General features: G+C 58.0%; 3 protein-coding genes and 1 pseudogene across 4 annotated transcripts in view; 1 reads left to right on the top strand and 3 right to left on the bottom strand.

Moving 5' to 3' along the window:
* CAPN5 (calpain 5) overlaps window positions 1-25,633 on the bottom strand; it is a 53,620-nt gene that overhangs the window by 17,975 nt on the left and 10,012 nt on the right. Inside the window, exons 2-3 of the mRNA XM_080641912.1 lie at window positions 17,564-17,799; window positions 9,915-10,046 (exon numbers count right to left, since the gene is read on the bottom strand). Of these exons, the coding sequence (XP_080498038.1) occupies window positions 9,915-10,046; window positions 17,564-17,728 (297 nt within the window). The 5' untranslated portion in view covers window positions 17,729-17,799. The remainder of the gene's footprint in view (window positions 1-9,914; window positions 10,047-17,563; window positions 17,800-25,633) is intronic.
* OMP (olfactory marker protein) lies at window positions 3,983-4,474 on the bottom strand (the record flags this gene model as incomplete). The annotated part of the gene is made up of 1 exon (XM_080641350.1): window positions 3,983-4,474. One exon carries the CDS (start codon window positions 4,472-4,474, stop codon window positions 3,983-3,985), a length of 492 nt encoding a protein of 163 aa, XP_080497476.1.
* LOC308233634 (ubiquitin-fold modifier 1-like) lies at window positions 18,738-22,946 on the top strand (annotated as a pseudogene). The gene is made up of 3 exons: window positions 18,738-18,758; window positions 18,864-18,965; window positions 22,642-22,946. The product of its transcript is annotated as a ubiquitin-fold modifier 1-like (transcript).
* Window positions 23,019-25,633, bottom strand: part of ACER3 (alkaline ceramidase 3) — a 135,714-nt gene continuing 133,099 nt past the window's right edge. The window contains exon 11 of the mRNA XM_080641914.1: window positions 23,019-23,139. Coding sequence (XP_080498040.1) covers window positions 23,116-23,139 — 24 coding nt within the window. The 3' untranslated portion in view covers window positions 23,019-23,115. The remainder of the gene's footprint in view (window positions 23,140-25,633) is intronic.

A 25,633-nucleotide genomic window follows, 5' to 3' on the forward strand; every position in this document is an offset into this window, starting at 1 on the left:
AGGGATGGGCCTTGAGTTGACAACTGTTGAAGCAGCGGGATGGGTACAGGAAGCTCATTGGGCTGACTCTCTCTTGTTGGCTGACTAAGGTGAAATGCCCCCTCACCGGGGACACCGGCTCCCTGGCCGGGCATGCAAAGCCTTTGAGGGGCGGCTGTGCTGACTCTCTCAATCTCACCCCTGAACACTACCTCCCTGGGGCCCCCCAGAGTCCCCACCCTGTGAGGCATAGCCACCTCAGCTATGCATGTGTGGCTCCCTGCAGGCACCCGCCCTGTTCCCTGCCCCTCGGGGGTAGCTGAGCCGCACCTGGTGGGGCCTCCTGACCTCACACTCCCCTTGGGCACCGCTGGGCAGCTCCTCCTCCTTCCCTGCTCCCTGAGGGGAGCTCCTGGAGGGCAGGGCGTGCCTCACTCATGCCAGGATCCCCAGCACCCAGCGCAGGGCCTGGCCCAGCTCCACCGCTGGCTGAGTCTTCCTGAGAGGACAAGCCCCAGGCGCCGGCTTCTGCGAGGCCCTGGCTGACCAGGGACCTGGAACACACTAGGGGACAATCACCAGCTGCGGTGCCTGGCAGGGACCTGAGTTTGGACTAGACCACCTTTCTGGTGTCCGCACCTACCTACCCTTCCTCCGGGACTTGTGGGAACTGAGGTGGATGGTGGCCTGGGAGGTGCTGCGTAAACGTGGAGGGCTGTGCACACCTGAAGGGTCATCCCTGTTGGTGTAGGGAGCGTGTGGTGCACGCACACAATTCACAAACCTCGGGGGTGGGAGGGAGCCGAGGTGACCCGTCAACTTCCCCCCTTCCCCCGCAGAGGAGAAAGGCAAACCTCCCAACAGCCCCCTGTGCGGATGGGAAAAGGGAGGCCCACGGGGTCGAGGCACTCACTTGGCCTGACCAGGCAGCGAGGTAAAAACTGTGTGGGGTTTGGAGCTCCCCTCACACCCAGGGGACCCCATTAACCCGCACTCACTGCAGAATCATTCAGAAACCGCTGAACCCCACTAATGGGTACACCACAGCGCCCCCTGGTGTCCCCGGCCCTTGGATGCTCCCAGGATTTTCCCTGTGAACCCAAGTGGCTGGGCTCAAATCCTGCTGGGCAGGGCTGACCTGGACTCGTGCAGGTGTGTGCCGGAGCTCTACGGAGGGCTGTGGGGTGGACAACAGGGATGTGAGACCTGGCTGGGGGGAGCATTTCGAAGCAGGGGGTTGTTCGCAAGCAAAACCCCCAGTGTGGGCTCTGGAGCGGCGTCTGACCTTGGCCTCTGGGAAGGAACTAGCCTCGCCCGAGACTGGGCCCTCGGTAGGTGGAGGCATCGCCTCTGCTCATCCCAGGGGCCAGTGTCATGGAGGCAAAGGCCACAGACCCAGAGCCTGGCCCCCGCCCTCCGTGCTGCGGGGCCGGCTGCTTCCTCCTTTGGGCCTCTGTCTCTGCCCCAGAATGTAGTGAGCTAGAGACGGCAAGGGACAGAGCTCTGAGGATGGGTCGGATGGACACTGGGGATGTGAAATACCAGTCTTACCTGGTCACAGGCAGGGCGGAAGGGACTTCACAGAAGCAGCTTGCCCCCTCCAGAGAGGCTGAGGCTGGGAGCTGCCTGAGGACAGGCGGCAAACTGGTGACAAGGTCGGGTGAAACCTGGGCACAGGCCTAACCCCACCCCCTAGCTACTCCCCTGTCCCATCTGCATCCACCCAGCCTGCCTACCAGGTTGAGCACAGCTTGGTGCATCCCACCCATCCCCTCTGGGCCCCTGAAGACCAGATGGCGCCTCCTCGTGGCCTCAGCACAGCTTGCATGCCCCATACAGAGGCTGGTCTGGGGCCACTGGAGAAAATGCCATCAGGGGCCTTGGTTCCCGGGTGGGAGTCAGGAGACCTGGTTCTAAATTCCTTCCTGCTGCCTGACCATGGGCCAGTCACCTGACCACTCTGGGCCTCATCTCAGGAAGCAGCAGGAGGGGGAGTCGGGAGTGTGGGAGAAGCCTGGGGAGGGGCGCTCTGGGCTGTGAGGGGACGGGGCTAAGGCAGAGCTCCTGAGGGGAGGGTGGCTCCTGGCGAGAGACTGCACACCACAGAGGCAGGGCTCACAGGCTTTATTGGGGCCACGCACAGGGCAGGGTAGGGGTACAGGCAGTCAGTCTGCAAAAGAGGGTCCCCAGAGCTGCAGAAGAGGGCAAGCAAAGCGTCAGGGGACAGGGCCAGCCCCAGGGGCCTGGCCTCCCCCAATAGTCAGTGGGGAAGCAAAGCAGGCAATGCCAGGACTTTCAGCACATCCCAAACAGCCTAGAGCTGAGTGAGGAAGGACCACAGCCTACACCACAGCCAGTCTCCCACCTGAAGAATCAGACTTCCACCCACACCTCCAAAGTGGGGGCCCACCTACCAGCAGCCCCGGCTTCCACCCACACCTCCAAAGTGGGGGCCCGCCTACCAGCAGCCCCGGCTTCCACCCACACCTCCAAAGTGGGGGCCCGCCTACCAGCAGCCCCAGCTTCCACCCACACCTCCAAAGTGGGGGCCCACCTGCCAGCAGCCCTGGCCAGTGGGGATGGCTCTGACCTCCATCTCTCAGTGCATCTGTTCCCAGGACCTGCGACCCCCGATGGCTCCGCTTTGTGAGGGAAATGTCACGGGCACGTCCCTGACAAAAGCCAGCACTGGCCTGCGGCAGGGTGTTGGGGGCACTTCCTGAGGTGCCCCCAGCTGACGCCAGGAGAGTCAGGCCCCTCCTTCACAGGGGGCTCACTGGGCCTGTGCCGGCGCGTGAGGCTTGGGGAGCGGAGCTGAGTCTGCTGATAATGGTGTTTCGGGTTCCCTGTGTGGTGGGTGGATTGTGCCCAGTGACCCCTGAGGCTGGTGTCCTCCCATCACAGCACACGGCCCCCTGCAGCCCGCTTCTGACCATCGGCCATCACAACTGCCCTAGCAGGCTGCCCCCACCCCTCAGCTCCACTAAAGATGCCAGAGATGGCACACAGGTGGCACACTCACCTCCTCTGGCCAGTGAGCTGGGCACACCCAAGGCCCCAGAACCTACCACCCCAGCTCCAGGGCTCTGGACCCCTCCACCCAGCTCCCCCGGACAGAGGGAAACCCCTAGACTACACTGTTCCCCTTCACTGTATGAACCTCAGAGCCTCCCAGCTCAGGAAGCCCCCGCCCTAAGGTCATGCTGACCAAGCCCCTGCTACGGGCCAGGCGTGAACCGGCTGGGCAGTTCTATCATAGATCATCTCAAGTCAGGTTTGATCACAGGGCAGGCGTAGACTCTAGACTATACCCATATGAAGGTAGCATGCTCCCTCTCAGTGTATACGTATATATATAGATAGGTACATCTCTACATGACTTTTATGCTCCTTCACTTCTCCCTCCTGAAGTCATTCTCAGAAGAGCAAGAAGGTTGGCCTGCATAGCCTCCAGCGTGCCAGCCAGTCCTCACTGGCCAAACGTCCTGAGGGCCCCCGAGGTGCTCACACCAGGCCCATGCCAGGAGCAGCGCCTTCCTGGATGTGGCCGGACGGGCAGCAAATGCCTGTTTGCTGGATTCCCCAAGGAGCCTCTGCCGTCTCTGACTCCCCATCTGCAGAGGAAGCCGATGGCTGGTTCTTTGGATCCCTGTCTGTGTCTGTCTCTCTCTTGGTCTCCCTCAGTCTCTCTCCCGACAGTGAGGCACAGAGAAAGCAGGTGCCCACGGACGCTCCATCTTCCCGCACTAGGCCCGGCCTGGCCTCCGAGTCTACAGCACAAGCAGCGGCAGCCAGTTCAGCTTCTAGACTACAGAGCCTTCGCATCTTCCTCCCTGGGCAGGAGCGCCGGCACCAGGCAAGGAGAGGAGGAAGGACACAGGCCTGGGGGTCCTGGACAAGCTGAGCACAGCAACTAGAAACGGGTCCCCAAATACACATGTGGGGGCAGGCGCAGGGGGCAGGGCAGGTGGGCGAGAGCCGGGGGCAGCCGTGAGCAGCTGCCTCAGAGCTGGTTAAAGACCACGGAGGCCTTGAGGTTGGCCGGCTCCATGCCCTCGCCGAAGGTGATGAGGAAGTACATGACCTTGCGGATCTTGGCCAGTTCCGACAGGCGCTCCCCGAACTCCTGAGCGTCGGCCTCGTTCCAATCCACGGCATCCGAGTCTCCCATGCGCCAGAAGATGGCAGCGGGTTCCAGCAGCTGGCGCGTCATGAGGTTGGTGAGGTCAGGCGTCCAGTTCTGGGAGGTGCCCGTGATGGTGACCTTGCCCGGCTTGTCCAGCAGGACGTCCCAGCGCTCAAACTGCAGCTTCTGCTGCTGGATGAAGTCGAGGCGGTACACGAACTCCGCCGGCCGCAGCAGCTTCTCCCCGTCCTGGCGCTTCTCCCCGCGCTGCTTCAGGCTCTCCACACGCAGCCGCATCTGCTTGGTCAGGGTCTCATCTGGGACCAGCGGCATGCTGATCTGTGGCTGCTTCGGCCCGTCCTCTGCCATGGCCCAGGTGCTGCTGCTGCTGCCTCTGCCGCGGTCCAGGAGCCGAGTGGGCTGGGGCCTCCCTGCCCAGGCAAGAGGCCACCAAGGAGGGGCCCGCCTACCTTTCCTCCCCCCCTCCCCGCTCCTCCTCTCCCCTCTCGGCCACTGGGCCTTCCCAGCTCCACCCAGTCCTCAAAATGGGGGGTGTATGAGGGCGGGAGTCCCCCAATGCCTCCTCTCCACTCTTCGAAGAAGCAGTAATGGAGGCACTGCAGGCGGCAGGAGGGTGATAGGCTCCTCGGGGACCAGATCGCTGATGTCAATTGCTGTGGCAACCTCCCTGACTACCACGATGGGCTGGGAGCGGCTTGTTTGTGAAGAAGGGAGCACAGAATCAGGGCAGTGAGGCGGGCGGCGGGGTGGGGGGGGGAGCAGGGGCTCACTGGAGGCACGCACGACAAGCGTGGAAGACCCCCGGCAGGAGGGTGGGGCAACAGGACCAGAGTGCCCGCTGATTTGAGATCTGAAGTCACCCAAGCCAAACCTAGGGGCCATCCTTGACTCAGCATACTCCTCAGCCTCACACCCAATCACCAAGGCCTCGCGATTCTGCCTCCCAGATGCCCCGAGAGCCTCCCCCACCATACCCTCTGCCAGGGCCCCGGCCCAGCCACCGTCTCTCACCGAGACCCATGTCCTCAAGCTCTACTGAGCATCAGGACCACTGCAGGACTCGAGACCCAGAGTTTCTGACTTAACAGATCTCTGCTGGGGCCTGGCCGTTGGCATGTCTCACGGCTGCTGCCGCTGGTCGGGGTTTGTGCTCGGAGAATCACTGACCTGGACGGTTCCTGTGCTCGGGTCCTGCCTCAGCCCTGCACATGGCAGCCACATGCCCAGGTTTCCCTCCTACTAGAATCTCACCCCTGGTTCCGCCTGTACCGACCCTCCGTTCCCCAGGAAGCCTGAGGCAGGGGAAGAACTGACAAACACCTATACCCCCTGTGCCTGAGGTGGAGCCAGGGGCTTAGCCTTGACATGTGGGCAAAAGGAAGAACTGGAGTGTGTGAGTGTAGCTGGGGGTGGGGGAGGCGAGCTGCTGCCCTGATATGCCACCCAGAAGAGAGGACAGAGGCCTGGGCCCACGTGGCACACTTGGAAACAATCCGAGGGTCTAGGGGACCAAGCACAGTCTGGCTAGACGGAGGCCAAGTCAGTCGGTGGGATCGCGGGCTGAGGAGTTACTATGGGGAGGGGCTTCTCTTTCCTTCGTAAGGGGCGCTGTTTCTCCCCTCCCAGCACTAAGCTTGGCTTTTTAGTTGGACATGTGCTTGGTTTTTGTCTGTCCTTCCACTAGACCATAAGCCCCGAGAGGGCAGGGGCCATGTCTGCCTGGGCCATCACTCTGGGCCAGCACCTAGCAGGGCCCGCCGCAGAGCAGGCCCTCAGAAAGTGCTTGCTGAATGAATGAACGAATGAACGGATGGATGGATGGTGAGGGAACAGGTGATGTGCTGGACCACAGGGCCCAAAACCAAGGACAACAAAAAGGAGATGGACAGATGGGAAGAGAGTACATGGTCAAAAATGTGGTTTAGGGACAGGAGTGCTTGTTGGGGCGGAGGAGTGAGGGGGATGCCTGGAAAGGGAGGCCAGAGAGATGGATCCTTCCGCTGAAGACCTGCAGGGAGAACAGGTCCAGGTACAGGCTGTGGCCGCCATGGCAACGGGAGATCAAGGGCTCTGATGGTGAAGGCTGATGGACAGGTTATCAAGAACGGAGGCTGGGGTGACGGGGGTAGGGTGTCAGCACAGGGGCACAGTAATCCCGGGGACACGGCAGGACTGTGGATGGATAGGGTGGGAAAGGCTGGGAAATCGGAGGTACCAAGGCCTTGGTGCCTGGGCAGGAGGCCATGGTAGCTGGTTGGCAGGGGATGGCAATAAGATGGGCTGGGCTGGGGGGGCGGGGAGAATGGCATGAGCCTGTAGGGGTTTACATGGGGAGGGTCTGGGCTGGAGGCGGCCCTGAGAGCAGAGAAGGCCCACCCTCTCTGAACCTGCAGGGCATGGGGGCAAGTGTTCAGCTTCTACTGATGGGGATCCATGGGCCACAGGACCCCAGGGAGAGCGTGGCCTCGGCCTGGGCAGAGGGTTACAGACCTGCAGGAGGAGGCTGAGGTGGAAGCAGGACTTGGACCACACAGACAGACAGGGAAAGAGGGAGGGGCCCGTGAGAGCCAGGGAAGTCAGGAAGGGAAGGCCAGAGGAAGGAAGGGGAGACTGGAGAGTGCAGGTGGACTGGGCACTGCCGCCCACAGACCTCTGCTCAGCCACCAGACGCCTTGAGAGGCCCCACCCAAGGCTGGTCGTAGGAATGACAAAGAGGAGAAAAGTTCCAAACTTGCACGTGTGGTTGCAAAAATGTGTATTTAAAAACAAAACAAATAAATACCTCTTTAACCCCAAATAGAAAAAGCCTAGAAGGAAATACAGAAAACCTTAACCCTGGTTGTTTCTAGATAAAGAAACCTTCAGTAACTTTGTATTTTTTCAAATCTTCTGTCCCTGGTGCTGGGGCATAGTCGGTGCTTAATTAACATGTGGTGGATGAACTGCTCATACAACAGGGGCAGGGGTGGGATGGAAACCATTTAAATGGAACCAAAAGACAGCCCGGTCCTGCACCCACTCTCAGACATCAGGGACTGCTCTTACTGGGAATGCCCTTACTGCGGCTTCCTGTGGCCGGGGCACAGCTGCCTCCTGGGCCCTGGCACCTCATGGCTCAGATCAGGGACTAGGCCTGCCCTCATGCCCTAGGCTTCGCCAGGCTCCGGGGGAGGGGATGGTACATGCTGCACCCCACTGTCACATCCTGACTTGTGGTCCCCCCAAAGTCCATGCCCTGGCCCCAAGGAATGTATAGTCAAGGTTGGGAGGACATAATGCCCCCACAAGGGATCCCATGTGGGGGAGTCTCGCTGCCAAGAGTTGTCCCGCAGAACAGAGAAATAGGTGAGAGCGCAGAGGAGGGACAGGAGGGGGTTTAACGCATGCAAATGGCCCCTTATGCCATGGGCTTAACCTATCCTCCCCGCGCGCCCCCTCCCCCAACACACACACACACAGGTCCTTTAATTATCCCACAACCCCGAAGACTGGAAAGGTCAGGTTTACACTGAGGCCAAGAGAAGGAACAAGACCTGCCCAAGGTCACATGACTAGCAAGAGACCCCGTCGGATTGAAACCCAGGCCTGGCTGGCTTCCAATCATTGTGCCTCAGGCTTCATCAAGAACTGGGGGAACGGCCTGGCATCCCGGAGAAGGGGGCATGTGCATCGAGGGCGTGGTCAGCCCGCATCAGAGGCTCAGCAGCCCCAGAATGAGGTGGGTGGGGGAAGCATGGGTGCAGGTCAGGCTGAGCAGCCACCCCACCCATTCTGTGGAGAAAACAGGGTGGGGCAGGCGAGGCCCTGCAGGGCAACAGGCCCAGAGGTGAGGGGTGACAACAAACAGGGCCCCGTCAGCAGGGACCAGAGGGAGGGAAGGCACCGTAATGAGCTCCCCAGGGCCTCATCTCTCCTCCCCGGACCCAGGGCTGGCCCCATGGCTCCAGGAGGCAGAGAGCAATTAGTCCCGAACACCCCACCAGCCACAGCCCTGGGACATGAGGTCCAGGACATCAGCCTCCCGGCCCTCGGAGCCTCCAGCCAGGCCAGGTGCCCCAACCTCTGCAGGAGGAACCTCTGGCCGGAGACAAACACAGGTCTGCACAGTCACACAACATTAGTGACAGGCCGCCCCTCAGGTTCTGGGCCCCTTTCCCACTCCTGAGATGAGCAGCTGCACCAGAGCCCAGGGCAGGAGCAAGCTGAGGCTCCTCCCTGCAGATGACCACAGCCCACTCCCCAGGGGGACACAACAGGTCAGGCACCGTCCCCAGGGAAGGCCCCAGGATGCCCACGGCAGCAAGGACGGCTGTGGGGCTGCAGGCCAGTAGCTGGGCCCAGCAATGACAGGGCAGGGTGGGAAGTGCGAGGCCAGCACTATAGGAATCCCGTGGGCCACCTCCATCCCCAGACTAGTCCTGATGGAGCGGAGGGTGGGGCTCAGAGGCAGGGGGACCTTGTTCTGGGATCAGAAAAGGTGGTTGGAGCCCTGAGGACAGCACTACCCGCGAGAATAGTGCAGGGCCCAACCCTCTCTAGGCCTTGAGGCCCATAAAGGCAACGATCCCACATGTGGCTCTCTGGCACCCCAAGAGCACCCATGTCTGTGGGCTGAACCAGTGGCCTTTGCAAGGGCCCTACAGCCCGAAGCCACCCTATCCCCACAGGACCACCAGGGGCCAGGCTCTGGGGATGCCCGCCCTGGGGTGGCTGTGGGGAGTCACACTCCATTCAGAAGACATGACAGCAGGGCCCCACCAGTCCCAGCCTCAGCGGAAGGCTCAGCTCCCTCTGATGGCTGAGGGACATCTCAGGGGATGAGAACAAACTCACTCTGCTCCTGACTGTATGGGTAACAATTCCCAGATAAGCTATGGATATTAATTGTCCTAACACTGGTAATGCAGCCACCGTTCACAGAGCACTGCACAAGGCCTCCCCGAGAGGGAGCTACCCGTAACCTGACTTCATCAGGCCAAATGGTGAGCCTGAGGCTCGCACCTGAGCTTGTAAGACTGAGATGCCCGGTGCTCTTATGCCCTGCCGCTCGCCCCTCCAGGAAGAGCAGAAAGGGCAGGGAGGAGAAAGAGGCAATGACTTGTATTTGCTGGCATGGGACCCCAGGATGCAGTCCCTGTTGATGATTCTTTAGAGAGCACAAGCCCCGCCTCTACTCCAGCTTCCAGGCCTCCCCTGGAGAGGAGGCGGGCTTAAGGGCTGCACTGCCGACTGCTGCCACCAGAGGGCGAAGTGTAAGGACCAGCGCTCATGTTTTCCAACCTAAACCCTCTGACACTGGTCCAAACATCAGCAGCTTGGAACCATGAATCATGGATCACTCCCCCTGAACAAGTGAGACAACTGAGGCCCAGAGAAGGACACGGCTGGATGTATCTCACAGCAAGTACTGGCAGGGGTCTCCTGAGCCCCAGGTAGTGGGCTCTCCCCACGGCACATGATTCAGGCAGCTTCCACATTTCTCAAGTACATGTTCTGCCAAATGGCCCAGGGACACTGTGGGCCCCAGAGTGGGGAGGAGACACATCAGAATCCCTGTGGGAGCAGATTCCCAGCAGCTGCCCGGGGATCTTAGACTGGCAGGTGAGGGGAAGGCGGTCTAACACTCAGCCGACGCTGGAGAGCCCGGGGTCACCTCCCACCCCGCCCCAGGAACAAACCCCCATAAAGTCTCACCTGCATGTCCCGGCTGCACCTCTCACTGCAGATCAGTGAGGACCCAGGCTGAGCTCCCTTTCCCCAGCTACCCCCGCCCCACCCCAGGCCTCACCTTTTGCCACAGTGACTCTCGGGAGGCGAGCGATGAGCAGGCTGCCACAAACCAGCAGTTGCCCACCTGGCCCTGGTGCAGGTCGTGGGAGCTGATGCCGTCCACAAAGAGGCGGGGGTCCTCACAGATGTCCTGCGGGGAAGCCGAGAGGAGGCCTCAGAGTTAGTGTAAGATTCACCTGTCTCCCCCTGCAGGCTGCCCCCCCTCCCGCCCCCGCATGGCCAGTGGGTTTCCCCAAACCACCTTCCCCCAGTGCTCCCTGGAAGGCCCTTCTCCCTTCCCCTGGTTGAAGAACTCTGTTCGCTGCCAAAGGCTCCACAATGAATGAACACTGTGGAAGGACTTCGGGGGCTGGACCCTGGGCCACCACCTTTCTCCTGCCCCGTGTCTTCCCTGACCAGCACGTCCTCCTCCAGCACCGGCAGCCCTCACATGCCCACAGTCATGAAGCCGGGTGAGGGCACGGGGGGAACACACCAAGAGTACATGTGATGAGTGCAGAGGGCGGGAGAAGCAGGAGCTGACGTGACGTGACGCAACATGCCCGCTGTGGGCACAGCCTCGGGCTGTTTTGTCTGACCCTCACTCTGCCTCAGGAGTGTGACATGGTCATTCCATTTTACAGATGAGGAATGAAGGCTCAGAGAGGGGCAGCGACTTGTCAAGGGCACACAGCAAGCAAAGGCCAAACAGAGCTGAGCAGACTCCCACAGAGCTCCCAGAGCCCACCTCAGGCCCACCCTCCTACCCATCAGCATCTTCACCCCCACAGGGCTTACAGGGAGTGCATGCTCCCCAACGAGGGCTGGCCAAGCGGGCGGTGGTGGGAGGTAAACACTAAGACAGACCTTCCCCGTGCCAGGCACCCTGCTGGCACTGTGATCAGTCCTCCCATGACCCTTAGAGGCGGGGATTGTGCTCATTTTGCAGATGAGCACACTGTGGCCCGGGGAAGTGGAACCATGCCCCCCACACAGCATGGGCCTGCCTCCACTTCAGCAGGTGAACTCTGGAGCTAGTTCAACCACAACAGAGCTACTGAAGTCCTACCGACATCAGCCAGCAGAGGGTTCCAGAGTCAGGAAGTCAGAATTCAAATTCTTGCCCCCCCCCCCCCCACACTTATTTACCATTGGCTGTGCAACTTTGGGCCAGTGGCTCAACCTCTCTGAGCCCCTGTTTCCTGCCCTGTGCAAAGGAGGTAGGGGGAAATGGGGCAAAGGGCTATCCCTTCCCACTAAGGTGTTGGGGAGCCCTGTTGCCACCTCTGCCTGGGAAGAGGGGTGCTTTGCATGGCCAGATAGAGGGCCATAACTCCTCTGAGGATATGAGTGGCTTCAGATGAACTCCTCTGAGGATATGAGTGGGGATATGAACTGGTCCCTGGCATCAGAGTGACCAGTTCAGGGACCAGCTGCAAGGCGGCTTTCCCAGAGCACAGACGGCAGGAATGTTGCCCCAGGTCGTAGGAACCCAGTGAGGCAGCCATCCGGAAGTCTCACCTCCCTTCCCTCCCTTCCCGCTGCCTCCTTATCTTCTCTCCCAGGCAGCACGCTGAGCCCTGCTCCCTGGGGTCCAGAAGGGCCAGCAGGACAGGGGTGGAGGGGGGCTTCCTATCTGGATGACGGCAGCCACAGCCCACACGGGAAGAGACAACTGCAGCCTGGTGTCTCCAGGGCCTGCAGCAGAGGTGACTCCTCAGGCGCTCCTCCCCGTCAGATCCTCCAGCCAGTGCCCTGGACAGAGACACGACTGCCCATTCCACAGAGGAGGACACTGAGGCCCAGGAGGAGACGGTGATGCTCAAGTCACGAGCCAAGTACGTGAACCAATGGGACAGAACCCAGGTCTGCTGGGCTCCCCACGCAGAACTCTCCTCCCCACAGAGCAACAAACGGTCTCAGCCTGGCCCTGCCACCCCAGAACAGGGCTCTGGCTCCAGACTTTTCTGGGGAGAGAGAGAGAGAGAGAGAGAGAGAGAGAGAGAGAGAGAGAGAGAGAGAGCGCGCTCAGGAGTCAGGAGGCCTGGGTTCCAGGCCCAGCATCGCCCTGACTCGCTGTAGCAGAAAGGGGGAGGGGGGGTCTGGGGCAAATCCACAAGCCTGGGAGGGAGCAGAGAGGAGGCGGAGGTCCAGGAGTGCTCCCCCTGCTGGGAGAGTTCGGTTCGCCAGCTCTCACCCAGAGAAACCACTTGAAGGTGGCAGCACCTGGGTCCCAGAGGCCATCTCGGGCACCTGAATGGAGCAATCACAGAAAGTGCTCACAATGACTGGGAACCTGCTCAAAACAACCTGGCGAGAGGGGCCTGTTGGCATCTCCACTTCACAGATGAGGAAACCAAGGCACAGAGAGGTTAAGTCACTGCTCCGAGCCACACAGGAAGAGGTGAACTGAGAGTCCAGCTCAGGCAGACAGCTCCAGAGCCTGCAGGTGACAACGCCACCCTTCCATCAATGGTCCCCCTGCACATGTCCTTAGCCTAGCTTAGAGGGGGTCTCACTATATGACAATGAGACCAAGGGGTCAGGGGCAGCCCAGACCCCCACCCTCACCACCACAGGGCCAGGCTGCCCAAGGACAGTGTTTGTCCTTCCTCCTGCCCTGGGCCATCAGCTAGGCACAGACACAGAGCTGGACAGGGAGGCCCCAGCCCACACGCAGGGCCCTTGACGAGGAGGAACCTGACTGTCACCCTCGACGTGAGCACAGCTGTGACAGCCGAACCCAGAGGTCAGAGGAGGCTGCCACAGAGCAGGCATGGAAAGCACTGGTGGGCAGGGAGGCTCCGGATGGGAATGAGGATTCCAAATCCCCCCAAACACAATTGTGCCACAGCCTCAAGACAGCCCCCACCTTTGTCACCATCCTCCCCCAGGCTCCCGGCCACCTGTGCTCCCTTCCATCGCTGGGCTCAGGCGGGAGCCCTGGAGGGAAGGTGTGCAGGACTGGACCGGACAGACACGTGCTGTGAGCCCTGGGCTAGCCGGGCTCTCTCTGGGGCACCGCCTTCTGCACCTGCGGTTACCTCTCAGTCCTTCCCAACACGTTAGACCAGTTCCACCGACACAGGTCACTGCCCATAACCACCTCCCTCAGCGGCGCAACAAGAACTTCCGGCTTCCAGGCCCGGTGCACACACAGGAATGCAGCAGACAGCGGACCTAGGGCACCTCCACGGCTCCTCCCTTCCCTCCACAGGCATTCACCTCCCCCAGTCACCTCCCCTCGAATCTAAGAACACAGCAGGAATCAACCTGACAAGTGGGCAACCAGCTGAGGAAGGCAGCTGGACCTCTGCCTGGGGCAGGAAACCAGGGCAGTGTTCTCAGGGTTTGTAGCTTGTCCCTCCCCGCGCCCCCCCCATCCCTGCAACAGACTTGCCTCCCCACCCCATGCTCCCACAGCAATCCCATGCCCGTATGGCACGAAGGGGATCATCCCTGGGCAGGGCAGAGGCCCAGGTGGCTGGCCTTGGTGCGAACCGCCTACTTCATGGCATAAAGGGACTACTGTTCAGCACGGCCAGGGAGTGGGGTTCTCCAGGTGCTGATATGATGGGCAGGAGCCCGGCATGGGGCTGGGCACCAGCAGGCCACCTTGGAGAATTCTGGGAGGTTCCAAAACTAATACCTGTTTGTAGAACCCCTACCAGTGCCCTTCTTGGTCCCACCAAGGTGCCTGCAGGCTTCCCTGCAGAGATGGGGGAGGCAGAGTGTTAGCTAGAGAGTGGGGGGCACTCTGCCTCCTCAGGGATGAGAAGGGGCCTCTACTAAAGGCTCTGGGCCTGAGAGAGAAAGAAGCACCCCCCCCTTTACATGGGGATTCCCCGAGTCACAAGCTGACCTCCCCTTCTCCTCTCATCTCCCCAGCCTGTCCCTTGGGGGAGGCCAGCAGGTGCTCACTGAACTCCAAGTAACAAAGAAACAATGAATCTGGGAAGAGGAGGAGGAGAAGGAGGAGGAGGAGCGTCCAAGTCAGGTGCCCTGGGTGAGGACACCCTGGATGGGGACTGAAAGGACCAGGCCGCACCTGTAGAGCCCAGTAGAGATGGGCCCTTTCAGGCAGGGCCAGCCTGGGTCCCCATCACAGGGCTGGCAGGTGGGGGAGGGAAGGGAGCCAGTTTGTCATCTGCCCCCCAGGTGTCTGACCCCACAGACGCTGCAAGTCATGTCACCTTCCAGAAATCACGATCAGTGAGAATTACTCTCCCGTTTACAGATGAGGCAACTGAGGCCCAGGGAGGGGAAGGGACTTGCTCAAGGTGACACCTCCCGTAAGGCCCAGTCCATCTGGCCGAAAACCAGCCACTTCACTCGGATCTGGGAGAAAGGCAGAGGGGGGCTGGCAGGCAGGAGGCTGGCTGAGGAGCTCCTCCAAGAACACAGAGGCCGCAATGCCCGCGACCGGCAGAGGAGGCGCTGGGGGTGCGTGAGCGTGAAGAAGGGCCTCCCCTGGGCTGTTGGGAAAGGGGCTTTTGCTCTTTTTGTAAACAGTCAGGTCACAGGACCAGGAAGTGGGATTCCACGGCAGCTGCAATCATCTGGCCAAGGGCCAAGCAGCAGGGAGCTAATGGTCACCCTGCTGGGCCATCTCACCCCACCCGCCTGAGGCAAGCCTGGCCCAGCTTCCTGCCCCAGCAACCCCCATCCTGTCAGTGGGGTGAGAGCCTGCCGGGACACAGGCACTGCTGACACACGGATGGCCCATCACACCCTGGTCCCCATGGTCTCATCCCCTCCAGCACCGCTCAGCCAGGCCTGGCCTGGGGCTGATCCGACCAAGGCCGGGCCCCGCTCAGACACGTCCCACTCCACGCCGACCTCCACGTGCCTGCACCAGCCTGCACACCCAGGTGGTTCTGCTCTTTCTCTTTCAGGGTCTGGGAAGGACCAGGCACCAAGCCCAGTGAGGAAGGGGGTGAAAGAGGAGGCGGTGTGGCCGGGAAGGAAAGCGGCCCAGAGAGGGCAGATACTCCGCTGGGGTCACACAGCAGAGGGATGCTGAGCCTGCCCGCCCGGCATTTCCTCCCCTCGGGGCACCAAGCCAAAACTTCCCCAGCCAGGCCTCACCAGACTCCTTCACAGCCATGGACCGAAATGTCCGGGTGACGGCAGGAGGGCAGGAAAGGGTCAGGACGGGGCAGCAAAGGGTGGAGTGAGCGGAGGGCAGAGAGCTCGAGTGTCTCCCCCTCCTCCTCTCACCCAAGGCCTCACAAAGGCCCTTTGAGGCCGGCCTCCTTCCCCACCAGCAGACAAAGGAGAGAGAAAGGCGTGGGAGCGGTTGCCCAAGAGGCAGGAATCTTGTGGCCGAGCCAGGAGGCTGCTGGGAGTTCTGGAGAACCAAGACGGGGGCCAGAGATTCTAGTGTGGCTCACGGGGCTGAGACAAAGGCAGCACGGACCCTTTGTCTGTTGTGGGGGGGCGGGGTGAGGGGGGGCCTGGGAAGGCAGGACTCCTGGGTCCCTGCCCAGCTCTGCTGATGGCTCGCTGGACACTCTGGGCACCCACCTTCCCCTCTCAGCCTCAGTTTCCCTTCCTTACTCCGTAAGGCAGTGGTCGGCAAACTTATTAGTCAACAGAGCGGCAGTTTGCCGACCACTGGTCTAAGGAAATACACAGGATTTTTTGAGTTAGCATGGACTGGAGATCACATTCTAGGAGAGGAACGTGAAAATTAAACTTCATTTCCCCAAACGTGCAGGTGCTCAGAGGGAACTTTCCAGTGCTAATCTGACCCGCAGCCCCACAGAGCGTCTCCCCTTTGATGGCCCGCCACCTCAGCACACCGCACTGAGGACCAGGCCCCCAGCCTCCGCCTCCCTCACTGCCCTCCACAAGCCGAGCCCCGAGGCACTGCCACGTCCCAGGTGCGCCGGAGCGTTCCAAGCCCGTGTCTTCACACCGTGCCTTCGGCCTGCGCAGCCCTTCCTGGCAAACGCCTTCTCTGATCATTGGGCAGCGGAGTTTCCTCCTGGCCCCAAGCCCTCCGGCCCGGCTCAGTCTCCTGCACTAGTCCTTCCTGTGGGACCCACTCTCACAGGTGACCTCCAGCAGCCTCCCCATCACCTAGGCACCTCACACTCAGGAATCGAGGTTAAAGAGGATGAAATCAAGCCAGGAGGCCAAACACTTCCACTAACCACGTTCTAGCCCAGGGGTGGGCAAACTTTTTGACTCGAGGGCCACAATGGGTTCTTAAACCGGACCGGAGGGCCGGAACAAAAGCATGGATGGAGTGTTTGTGTGAACTAATATAAATTCAAAGTAAACATCATTACATAAAAGGGTACGGTCTTTTTTTTTTTTTATTTCAATAGTTTTATTCATTTCAAACATTTTAACAAGAAGAATGTAAACACTAATTATTATAATTTGAAACTTCAAAAAATGGAGGAATCATAGCACAATAACATACCTTATATTGAAGATGGCAAAGGCAAAATAAAATTGCCTAACAAAGGAAAGGTACAAAAGCCTTTCAAATTAAACTTAAATATAATAAAGTAATTTAAAACTAAAACAAATAGAAAAGAACAAAATGTGTAAACAGTAAATTAAACATTTTCTTTAGTGCAACTTCCAAATTATGCCCGGGACGTAGATGTAGATGGCAATGTAGACTGGGTTGAAAGGTTTTTGGTCTTTAAAACATCAGCTTCAGTGGGAACAGTGTTGTTGGTCTCCTTTTTAGCTAATGCTCTGATACTGTGCTCTCCAGGGGCGTGTCTCCCTACATCACCACGATAACGTGTCTACGCATTCCCAGGGTGATGTCGGGGGACGCGTCTGCGGGCATTACAAGGAGCCTCTGGAAGATTGAGAGGATGTTCCTTCTACTGAAGGGGCGAATATAAATCCGCCCACTCAGAAGAAGGAGCTGCGGCCGTGTTTCCCGACGTTGCCATGTTAACACTGCTGCTGGTGAAGGAGCGGAGGGGAGAGCAAGAGAACCCTCGGCTCTTTCGGCTCCGCGGGCAGGATAGAACAGCCGAACGGGCCGGATTCAGCCCACGGGCCGTAGTTTGCCCACGGCTGGTCTAGCCTCAGCTAGAGGCCAGGCCCTGAAGCAGCCGGCCAGATGCCACGTCACTCGCCATCCCCAAGAGTGAGGGTAAGAGCCGCCTGGACTGGGCGCCAGGCTCCAGGCTCCAGGCACCGTCTATTACTGCTCACAACCACCCAAGGAGGGGCTATTAGTTTTTACTACTGTTATTATTATTGATTAATCATCATAATAAGTACTTGCCATTTACAGCAAATGACTATTTCAAAGTCATTATGAACATAATCAGCCAAGTTTATGCCTTGCTCTTGAATGGGACTTAAATGTCACTTGTGCTTGAATTTCACTAAGAAAGGTCCCAGCACCTCATTTTCATCCCAACAGTGACCCTGGGAGGATGACAGGGCAGAGGAAGCGGAGGCCCAGAGAGGGGGTGAGTCCTGGCAGGGCAGTGGGGATTAGGGCCCATTCTCCTGGCACCCCTTCCCCCACCCACATCAACCCCACAGCAGGAGGGCCCAGCATCAGCCCCTCCACTTTCTCAGCCACCTGGGGCCTCGGGATGACCCCACCCCCACCCCCCGTGCCCTGCACCCTGGGTGGGTCCCAGCCTGCTGGCCCGGCTCCAGTGCAGACCAGACACTGACCTTGGGCCGCTTCCACCTGACGCCAGGCCCCGGGGTGCCCTTGTAGTACAGCGAGTCGTCGGTGGCTGGGAAATTGGGGTCTTCAAAGAGCACCTTCCCGCGCCGGCAGGCCCGCTTCAGCACTGAGTAGTTCTGTTCTTCGTAGGGCTTCACGCAGGAGAACATGGTGGCCGCTGCCCCGGGAGGGGAGGCCAAGACAAGGCAGCAGAGGGCTGCGTGGGCGGCCCCTGGGGCACCTGGGAGGGCAGAGGTGAGAAGATCGTTAGTTTCTGAGGAATGGAGGCCCTGAGTCAGGTGATCCCCATCTGCCCCTCCCTGCAGCCCTGTAAGTGGGCATCCTCACTCCCATTGGCCAGGAACGAAGGCTCAGACAGGGAGAGAGACCTGCCCAGGGTCACACAGCAAGTACACACAGAGCAGGAACAGGAGCCAACTGGCCTGACTCCGAAGCCTGAATTCTCTCGTTTCTGATGCTTCGAGGTGAGACCAGGCCAGCAGGCCAGCAGGCCAAGGCACAACCACGTGGTGCTCGGGCTGCCAGCGGCACCCACCCCACTTCCTCCGTTTCACCCGCCTTCCCTAGACTCCCTGGCTGGTGCACACCCCCAGAAAATAGCAGCATTGTCTCCAAGTCCCTCCTCTGGACCCTCGCCCCTTCGTCTAGAGTGGCACAATTCTGCCCTATGGGGAAAAACCTTGACCCAGGCCCCATCCAGCCATCATTCACATTCATTCCCTCTTGCCCCTCCCTCCAGCACTTCCGGAATAAATGTCTTTAGTTCTCATTGCTCCTTCATCCCATGGCCTAATTCCCCTGAAGGCCCCCCACCCCATCACATGATCTCCCAGTCTCCAAAGTCTGACTCTCCCAGAACAGCCTCTCAGATCTCAGTGTCTCACACTCCTCAGCAGCCCCTCCTCCTGGGCTTCGGGGGCCCCTCCCCCATCTCTGACATTTCCTCCCCCACTAGGGACCCCAGTGGTCTGCCTGCTCACTCCTGCCTCCCGAGCTAGAGACCCCTGTGTTCAGTCTGGACGCCTTTTCTGGGCCCCTGGCTGGCCCACACCCTATGAGAGCCAAGGGCCCCTTACCGGTCCCAATCCCAAACCCAACTCCTCATCTCCCCACACACCTCCCCAGACTCCCCAGCCAGGGAACAGGACCACAAGCACCATGAGACCGGAAGCCCAGCAGGTGAGTGCACTTGGTCTGGTCCCCCTGCACGCACAGCCGCTGGCACAGAGCCTGGCACAGGAGGTGGCTGCACACGTCATCCTCCCTTCAGCCCCCTGAGTCCAGGTGGACCAGCCCAGCGCCCTGAACCTCGTAGCCATGTCCCAACCGAACATGAGGGACACGGACTGGGCCGACATGGCAAGGCCTCCGGGAGGGGAGGGCAGGGTGAGGAGCAACAGCCAGCGGGTGGGCCCTGACACATCAGACACCCTGACAGATGCTCAGAGAGCCAGGCACGCCACTGACAGCCCATGTACGTCCCGGTATCTCAGACTCCACCTGGGCTGCTGGCAGAGCTCCACACTCCCCTAGCCTACTCATCCTGGACCTGCCCGGGGCAACACTGCAACCCCACAGACACACAGCTTCCAACTTCCAGGGCAGCTGAGGGAAACTGAGGCAAGGAAGGCTGGCTTCTGGGGCAAACACAAGTTTGAGAGCAAGACTGATGTGGGTGCCAGTCCCAATTGGACTACTCACGTGCTGCGTGGCTTTAAACAAGTCACTCAACCTCTCTGAGTCCCCATTTTACTATCTTCACAATGGGAACAATAACTGCTTCAATAATGGGGTGATATAATTAACCAAAGGCCAAGGAGACTGCTTAGTGGGCCGGGGGGAGAGGAAGGGGAAGGGGAGTGGGCAGGCCACCTCTCATTTCCGAGAGAGAGCCCCATTCCCTGGCACCTCCCACGTGCAAACTGCCTGGCCAGAGGTGTGTGTATGGCATTTGCAAACAGTGCTGGGCAGGCCTTTTATGGTTTCCATTTTTCAGACAAGAGAACGGAGGCTCATGAGGGGAGGTGACGTGCCCACGTTCCATGGCAGAGTCTGACTCAAAGCCATATCCTCTGGCTTGGGTGCCTCCACCTTGGCCTGGTGACCCCACGAGGCAGGAGGAAGGGCTGAGTCCCAGGCAGGGCAGGGCTCACCCCACACACACCCTGGCTGTGCCAGCCTCCCAGGAAGGGAAAAGGGGATCACAGGGAAGGGAGAAGCAGGAAGGAAAGGAGGTGAGAATGGGCAAGGAGTGTGGAACATGATGGACAACACGGAGAGCCGGAGGGCCTGTGGTCCCTGCTTCCCTGCGTAGGGGCTGAGAACTGGTTTGTCTTCTGCACTGGACCCCCAGCCATTTCATCTTCTGGGACGGCTTGCTCCACTGCTGTGTGACCTCAGGCTAGCCACTTAACCTCTCTGGCCATTCCTCTGCCCAGGAAGGCCAATAACTGCACCGGCTCCCATCCAGCCTCCCAGCTTGGAGGCCTGAAGGAAGGAGAGGGGGGAGCCTGGGGCGCCAGTCCCCGGGCCTCTGGCACACAGCCACCCGGAGAGTCATTAGCAAGGTGGCTTCCAGTTTCTACAGGGCCTCTCAGGAAGCAATTTAAGCTGCAAGAATGAGATCAAAGAAACTGAAAGCAGGAGCCCAGAAATCAGCTCTAGCAGTTCCAGTGCTCAGAGCCCAAAGGGCCCAGGGAGCGGGGTGAGCTGGCGGGGGTCACACAGCCAGGCTGCCGGAGGATGAGGGTTCTGGCGGCCCTCCAGGCTACACAGCAGCCAACACTGCTGGGAAGGTTTGCTCCTGGGGAGGACAGGGAAGTGGGGAGGTGGGGGAGGGGAGGAAAGGGGAAAGCTCAGCTGGGCCGGGGCCTGGGCGAACCTGGGCCAGCCCTGGCTGCTGAGTCTGACCTAGTCCAGCCACCTCTCCTGCCTCACCCCTGGCCTACTTATGCCGGCGCGTGTGGCCCGGCCTCTGCACAGGCTGCACCTCATGCTGACTACCCTCCGCACCCTGCATTTGCCCCAGGGTCATTTCCCACTCCATCCATTGAGTCAATACCCCTGGGGTCACAGAGCCACCAGCCCCTGAACTTTGCCCTCTCCCTGCAGTTCCAGGCATAAGCACAGAAGGCCACGAAACTGCCGGACCTGCCGGGGCCGCGGACTGCCTGCCTTCGGTGTGAGCCAGGCACCAGCAGGACAGCCCCAGCTTCCCCACGGCCCTTCCTCCTGCCTGCCCTCATCCCTCCGCCCCTGCCAATCTCACCCACCCTCTGCCATGCCCCACCTAAGTCCAGTGGTGCGAGCTCCTTCCAGCCCCCCAGTGCTGTTCACTCAGCGCCTCTGCACATACTGCTCCTGCCACACGACCATGCCTGGAGGACCCGTCACCTGAAAGACTCAGCTACGTACCTCCCACCTGCCTCCGACACTGCTCCTCCCTCCGCCATCCTGGAACCCCTGAGACAGGCTCCTTGTGTGGTACCCCATCTTCGTGTGGCTTGTCCATCTCTCCAGCCCAGCCTGCGCGCCTGCAAGGCAGGGGCCCTGCCCAGCTCCTGCCTGTATCCCAGGCCCCAACATCGCGGGGCACATTTAGTAACTTTGCACTGAATGAACCAACACAGGTGACACAGGAGGAATTCCTTCACTGATGGGAAAGCAGGCTCACAGGGTGGAGGGACTCCCGGGGGATCAGCTTTCCACGTCAGAGCAGCACCAGCTCTCAGGTCTCCTGAAGACAGGGCCCACCCTATCCCGGGCCAGGCCTCTCCCCTTCCCTCCGCTCCTGATGGCTGGGTGCTCTCAGCAGCGGCCCAGCCTCTCTCCAGCTCCTGATGGAGACTGGGCTTTAGTTCCCCCGTGTCCCTATAAGCTGTGGGATCCTGCACAGGCCACGTGACCTCGCTGGCCTGCACGGCCCTAGTCTGGAAGGAAGAGATAATGTGCCAGGGCCTCTGGGAGGATCAAATGAGACACCGCAGCACGGAACAGCGTTTTGTACACGCTAATGCACTGTGCCCCGGGGACGTCAGTGTCAATGTCTGGGGACATCTGCAACGTTTCCAGACTCCGGGCAGGAGGGTTACAATTCAGGGTTTCAGTCACCAACGAACTTCATGAATATAAGCAAAATGAAAAATGTGTCATTTCAGAGGTTCCAGCAAGAGGGACACAAAGGCCTGGCCCCAGGAGTCAGGTGTCCTTTAGGAGAGAACAACTCAAGAGAAGGCTCACGGCCCGGCTGGCGTGGCTCCGTGGTTGAACATTGACTTGTGAACCAGGAGGTCACAGTTCAATTCCAGGTCAGGGCACATGCCCAGGTTGCAGGCCCGATCCCCAGTGTGGGGCATGCAGGAGGCAGCCAATCAATGATTCTATCTCATCATTGGTGTTTCCATCTCTTTCTCCCTCTCCCTCCCTCTCTGAAATCAATAAAAATATATATATATGAGAGAGAGAGAGAGAGAGAGAGAGAGAGAGAGAGAGAGAGAGAGAGAGAGAAGGCTCACAGAGGAAAGCGCAAAGACATTCAGACCCAGCTAGCACAGTGGGGCCCTATGGACCGAGCACGGGGGAACTGAGCTGGGTCAGAACAAGGACTTGCCAGGCAGCTCAGAGAACCCAGTCTTCCAGCAGGTCAGTCAGACCTGAGTTCAAGTCCTGCCTACACCACTTAGAGCTGTGTGTCCTGGGGCAAGTCACTAAGCCCTCTGAGCGGCCATCAGCCCCACCTGATTCCAGCTTGTAAAGTGGCAGGGTAAGAGAGTGGCCTCTGCCACAGGCCTGCCCTACAGGGGTCTCTGTCCTCGCCTTGGAAACGTGGAGCACCCCGCCCCCCCACAGGGGGCTGTAGCCTGTCTGTCACCGTGGAAGTGGTTCAGACGGACGGGCAGAGAGAGGGCGCATCTTGCAGCAGGCCACGCTGAGCAGCTGCAGGAGGGAGCTGACTCCAAGGAGCCACCCCTGGACAGTACAATGCCAAAGCCGGGAAGAAACAGGAGAGAGAACATCCAGAAACGTGTCCAAAATCTGCGGCTCGTTGGCCTTCCCTGTCCAGACCAGCTCCACCACGTCGAAGGTTTCCTTCAAGATCACGCTGACGTCCGACCCGAGGCTGTGTACAAAGTCCTCGGTGTTCCAGAAAGCACGCCTTTCACGGCCGTCTTAAACGTCTGCCGTAGAACAATTTAAAGTTTCTGCAGCCCCAGCTGCAGTGACGGAAAAGGAATAAATCCTGCAGGCCGCTGGCAATGTTTTTCTAACGCATGGCTTGGAGGGCACATCGTTCCTAAAGATCGTGTTGGAGTTGTTACTATCTGCCACTTGGAAGACAGGGTTACCTTTCAAAATCAATATTGGTAGTGGTGTGGTAACACGGAAATGAGGCAATGAAAACACCAATACCTGATGAAATAATGAAAGGTGACTGTCGGTCCCTTCTCTTTCTTCCCACATTTCATGTGAAGACGGAACACGTATGCATGGAAGGTATGCACCATGTCCCCAGAAGATGCCGTCTTTCATGGCTACCTCACGGCACGTGCGGCCAGTTCACCTGCAGGAAATGGATCATCCAACTGTGTTTCATTACTGGGGGTGCTTCTGATAAGCCTTTCTGAGAACATTTGGAAAAAGTATTGCATCTCCCTATTTGCCTGTAAGTTAAAACTGTAAAAGGATTGTGGATTATACATGGCAGTTTGCTTGACAGCATCTGACTGGCAGACTCAAAAACAGTTGAATTCTTAATTACATTTCATTTATGACAAGGATATAGGCATATCAATGCATACTTAACTGCCTTAACTTTTTATCACATAGGTGAGTTTTTTTAAGTTCCAAGCATCGTGTGTTCATATAAAATTTAATTTAGTATCAAGGAGCCCCAAATTAAATTTTTAGATTTAGTGCTTATGTGTAAAATTGACATCCCACACCAAAGCATTTTAACGATGACCTTGCAGAATCCGATACTTGCAATGGTAAGAACTGGAGATAAAGTAGAAACGCCCCTTGCTGCGTTATGCATTCCTTCACCGGTTACTCTTTTTCCATACAGCCTTCAAAACGGGAATTCTCAAGAAACATTATTTTTTTGAGAATAATATTTCTAAATCGCATTCAGGAAGAGAGTATCGTAAAGAAGATCGGAAGTTCACACCAGCGCTCAAGGAAATGCTCATCGGAAATGCTGATTAACTGCACTCCCTGAAGGCCCAACATTTAAGAAAGTGTTAAGATTAGTAAGTGAAGGAGAAGCCAGTGAAGGGAAGATGGGGAAGCCCAGGTGACCAGGCTTCTAGTAAGAAGCAAAGAAACAAAAAACAGCAGTGAAGGGGAGCAGCAAGCTGTAGCAAAGTGCCACAGAAAAAGCCAGGCAGACAGGCGAAGCACGGAGGCTGCGCTGGGGGTACGGAAGGGGATGCTTGTCGGAAGGAGCACAAGGCAATAGGAGCAAAGTTCCCCCTCAACAGGCAGATTTCAAAATCCCCTTCATGAGAACCTGAAGAATGATGTGCATAAGGGACGTTTGCTTTGCCCTCACAGAGGACATCAATATCTACGCAAATCTTTACAAATGTAATGAAGGCGCGCAGTGACTTGGAACCAGTGCTCGATCTGCCGCGTTCTAGATGGTGAGCTCGCTGGGGCAGGCCTCCGGTCCGTCCTGCTCTTCCTAGACCTGGAAGTGTCGTAGGCTTTCAATAAACACTTGCTGAATTATTTATGAATGAAGTATCTCTGAGATCAATTTTTATCTAAGCATGTTTCAGTAACTTTCCTATCACAGGCCCTACATTCATCACAAGGGGGTTGGGGTGGGGGGGGGGGGTGGGGGGAGTATACGGAAATGCAACAAAACCATAATCTGAAGGGTGACACTGGTAGTTCAAGAAATTAACCAGGTATTGTCCATATATTTGATAAATGAACAGCGGAATTCTAAATTGTAAAAAGGGAAAAAAAATCTTTGCTGAGGTAGGAAGGCATACTTCTGGTGTTTGGGGAAGCTTTTATTATTTTTTTATTTATTTTTAAATATATTTTTATTGACTTCAGAAAGGAAGGGAGAGGGAGAGAGAGATAGAAACATCAGTGATGAGAGAGAATCGATTGGCTGGCTGCCTCCTGCACACTCCCCTACTGGGGATCGAGCCCACAAGCCAGGCATGTGCCCTTGACTGGAATCGAACCCGGGGCCTTTCAGTCCACAGGCCAACACTCTATCCACTGAGCCAAACTGGCTAGGGCGAAGTTTTTATTTTTATAAACAAAATTTGATGCTCAAAGACCTCCCCGCCCCTCCCCCGCTTAACAATACTAAGCCTCGGCTAACCAGAAATGGAGGACTACCCACTCCCTGGATTATTTTTGTTTGACTTAGCTTCCCCTCTTCTGTTTCTAGCGCACACCCTGCCTGCTGTGTTACAGAAACAAGTTTATGGTGTCCTGTCCCATAAAGTCATTTGTTTAATATTTTAATGAATAAAAAATATTATTTTAATTTTTGGTTTTGAAAATTTTATTGTAGTTATGTTCTTAAAAGCATGTTCTTAAAGGACTAGACATTTTGTTATTAAAGAAATAAATAGGATCTGTAAGTTCTTTGTACAGAATGTCTTGAGGTATTTAAATGCATGATTGGCCCAGAATATCTTATAAAAACACATTTTGTTATACCATACACCATATTTTCTACTCTTATTTTATGATTCAAGCATTTAATCAGCACACATAAAAAAAAAAAAAATCTGTGGCTTGTTAGCTGAATCCCAACTTCCAGGCTCCGAATCACACCAGGGCTTCCCGAAGCAGGGCCCTGCATTCATACTGTTACCATTTAGGGCGTACATGGCAATAAAGGCGTCAGAAAGTGGTTCCTCTGCCATCTCTCTCTCAAGGAGAGCTCAGTGTGGTCCAGCAGGTCTTCAACCCCGCACAGCCCCTGCCCACCTCCTCTAACAAGGGAGAAGCTGGCCTCAGGCTCAGAGCCACAGCACCTGCCTGGAAAGGGATGGATTTCTCTATTGTTTTTACTTGATTTTTAA

Source organism: Plecotus auritus, assembly GCF_963455305.1.
Source record: "Plecotus auritus genome assembly, chromosome: 9".
NCBI lineage: Eukaryota > Metazoa > Chordata > Mammalia > Chiroptera > Vespertilionidae > Plecotus > Plecotus auritus.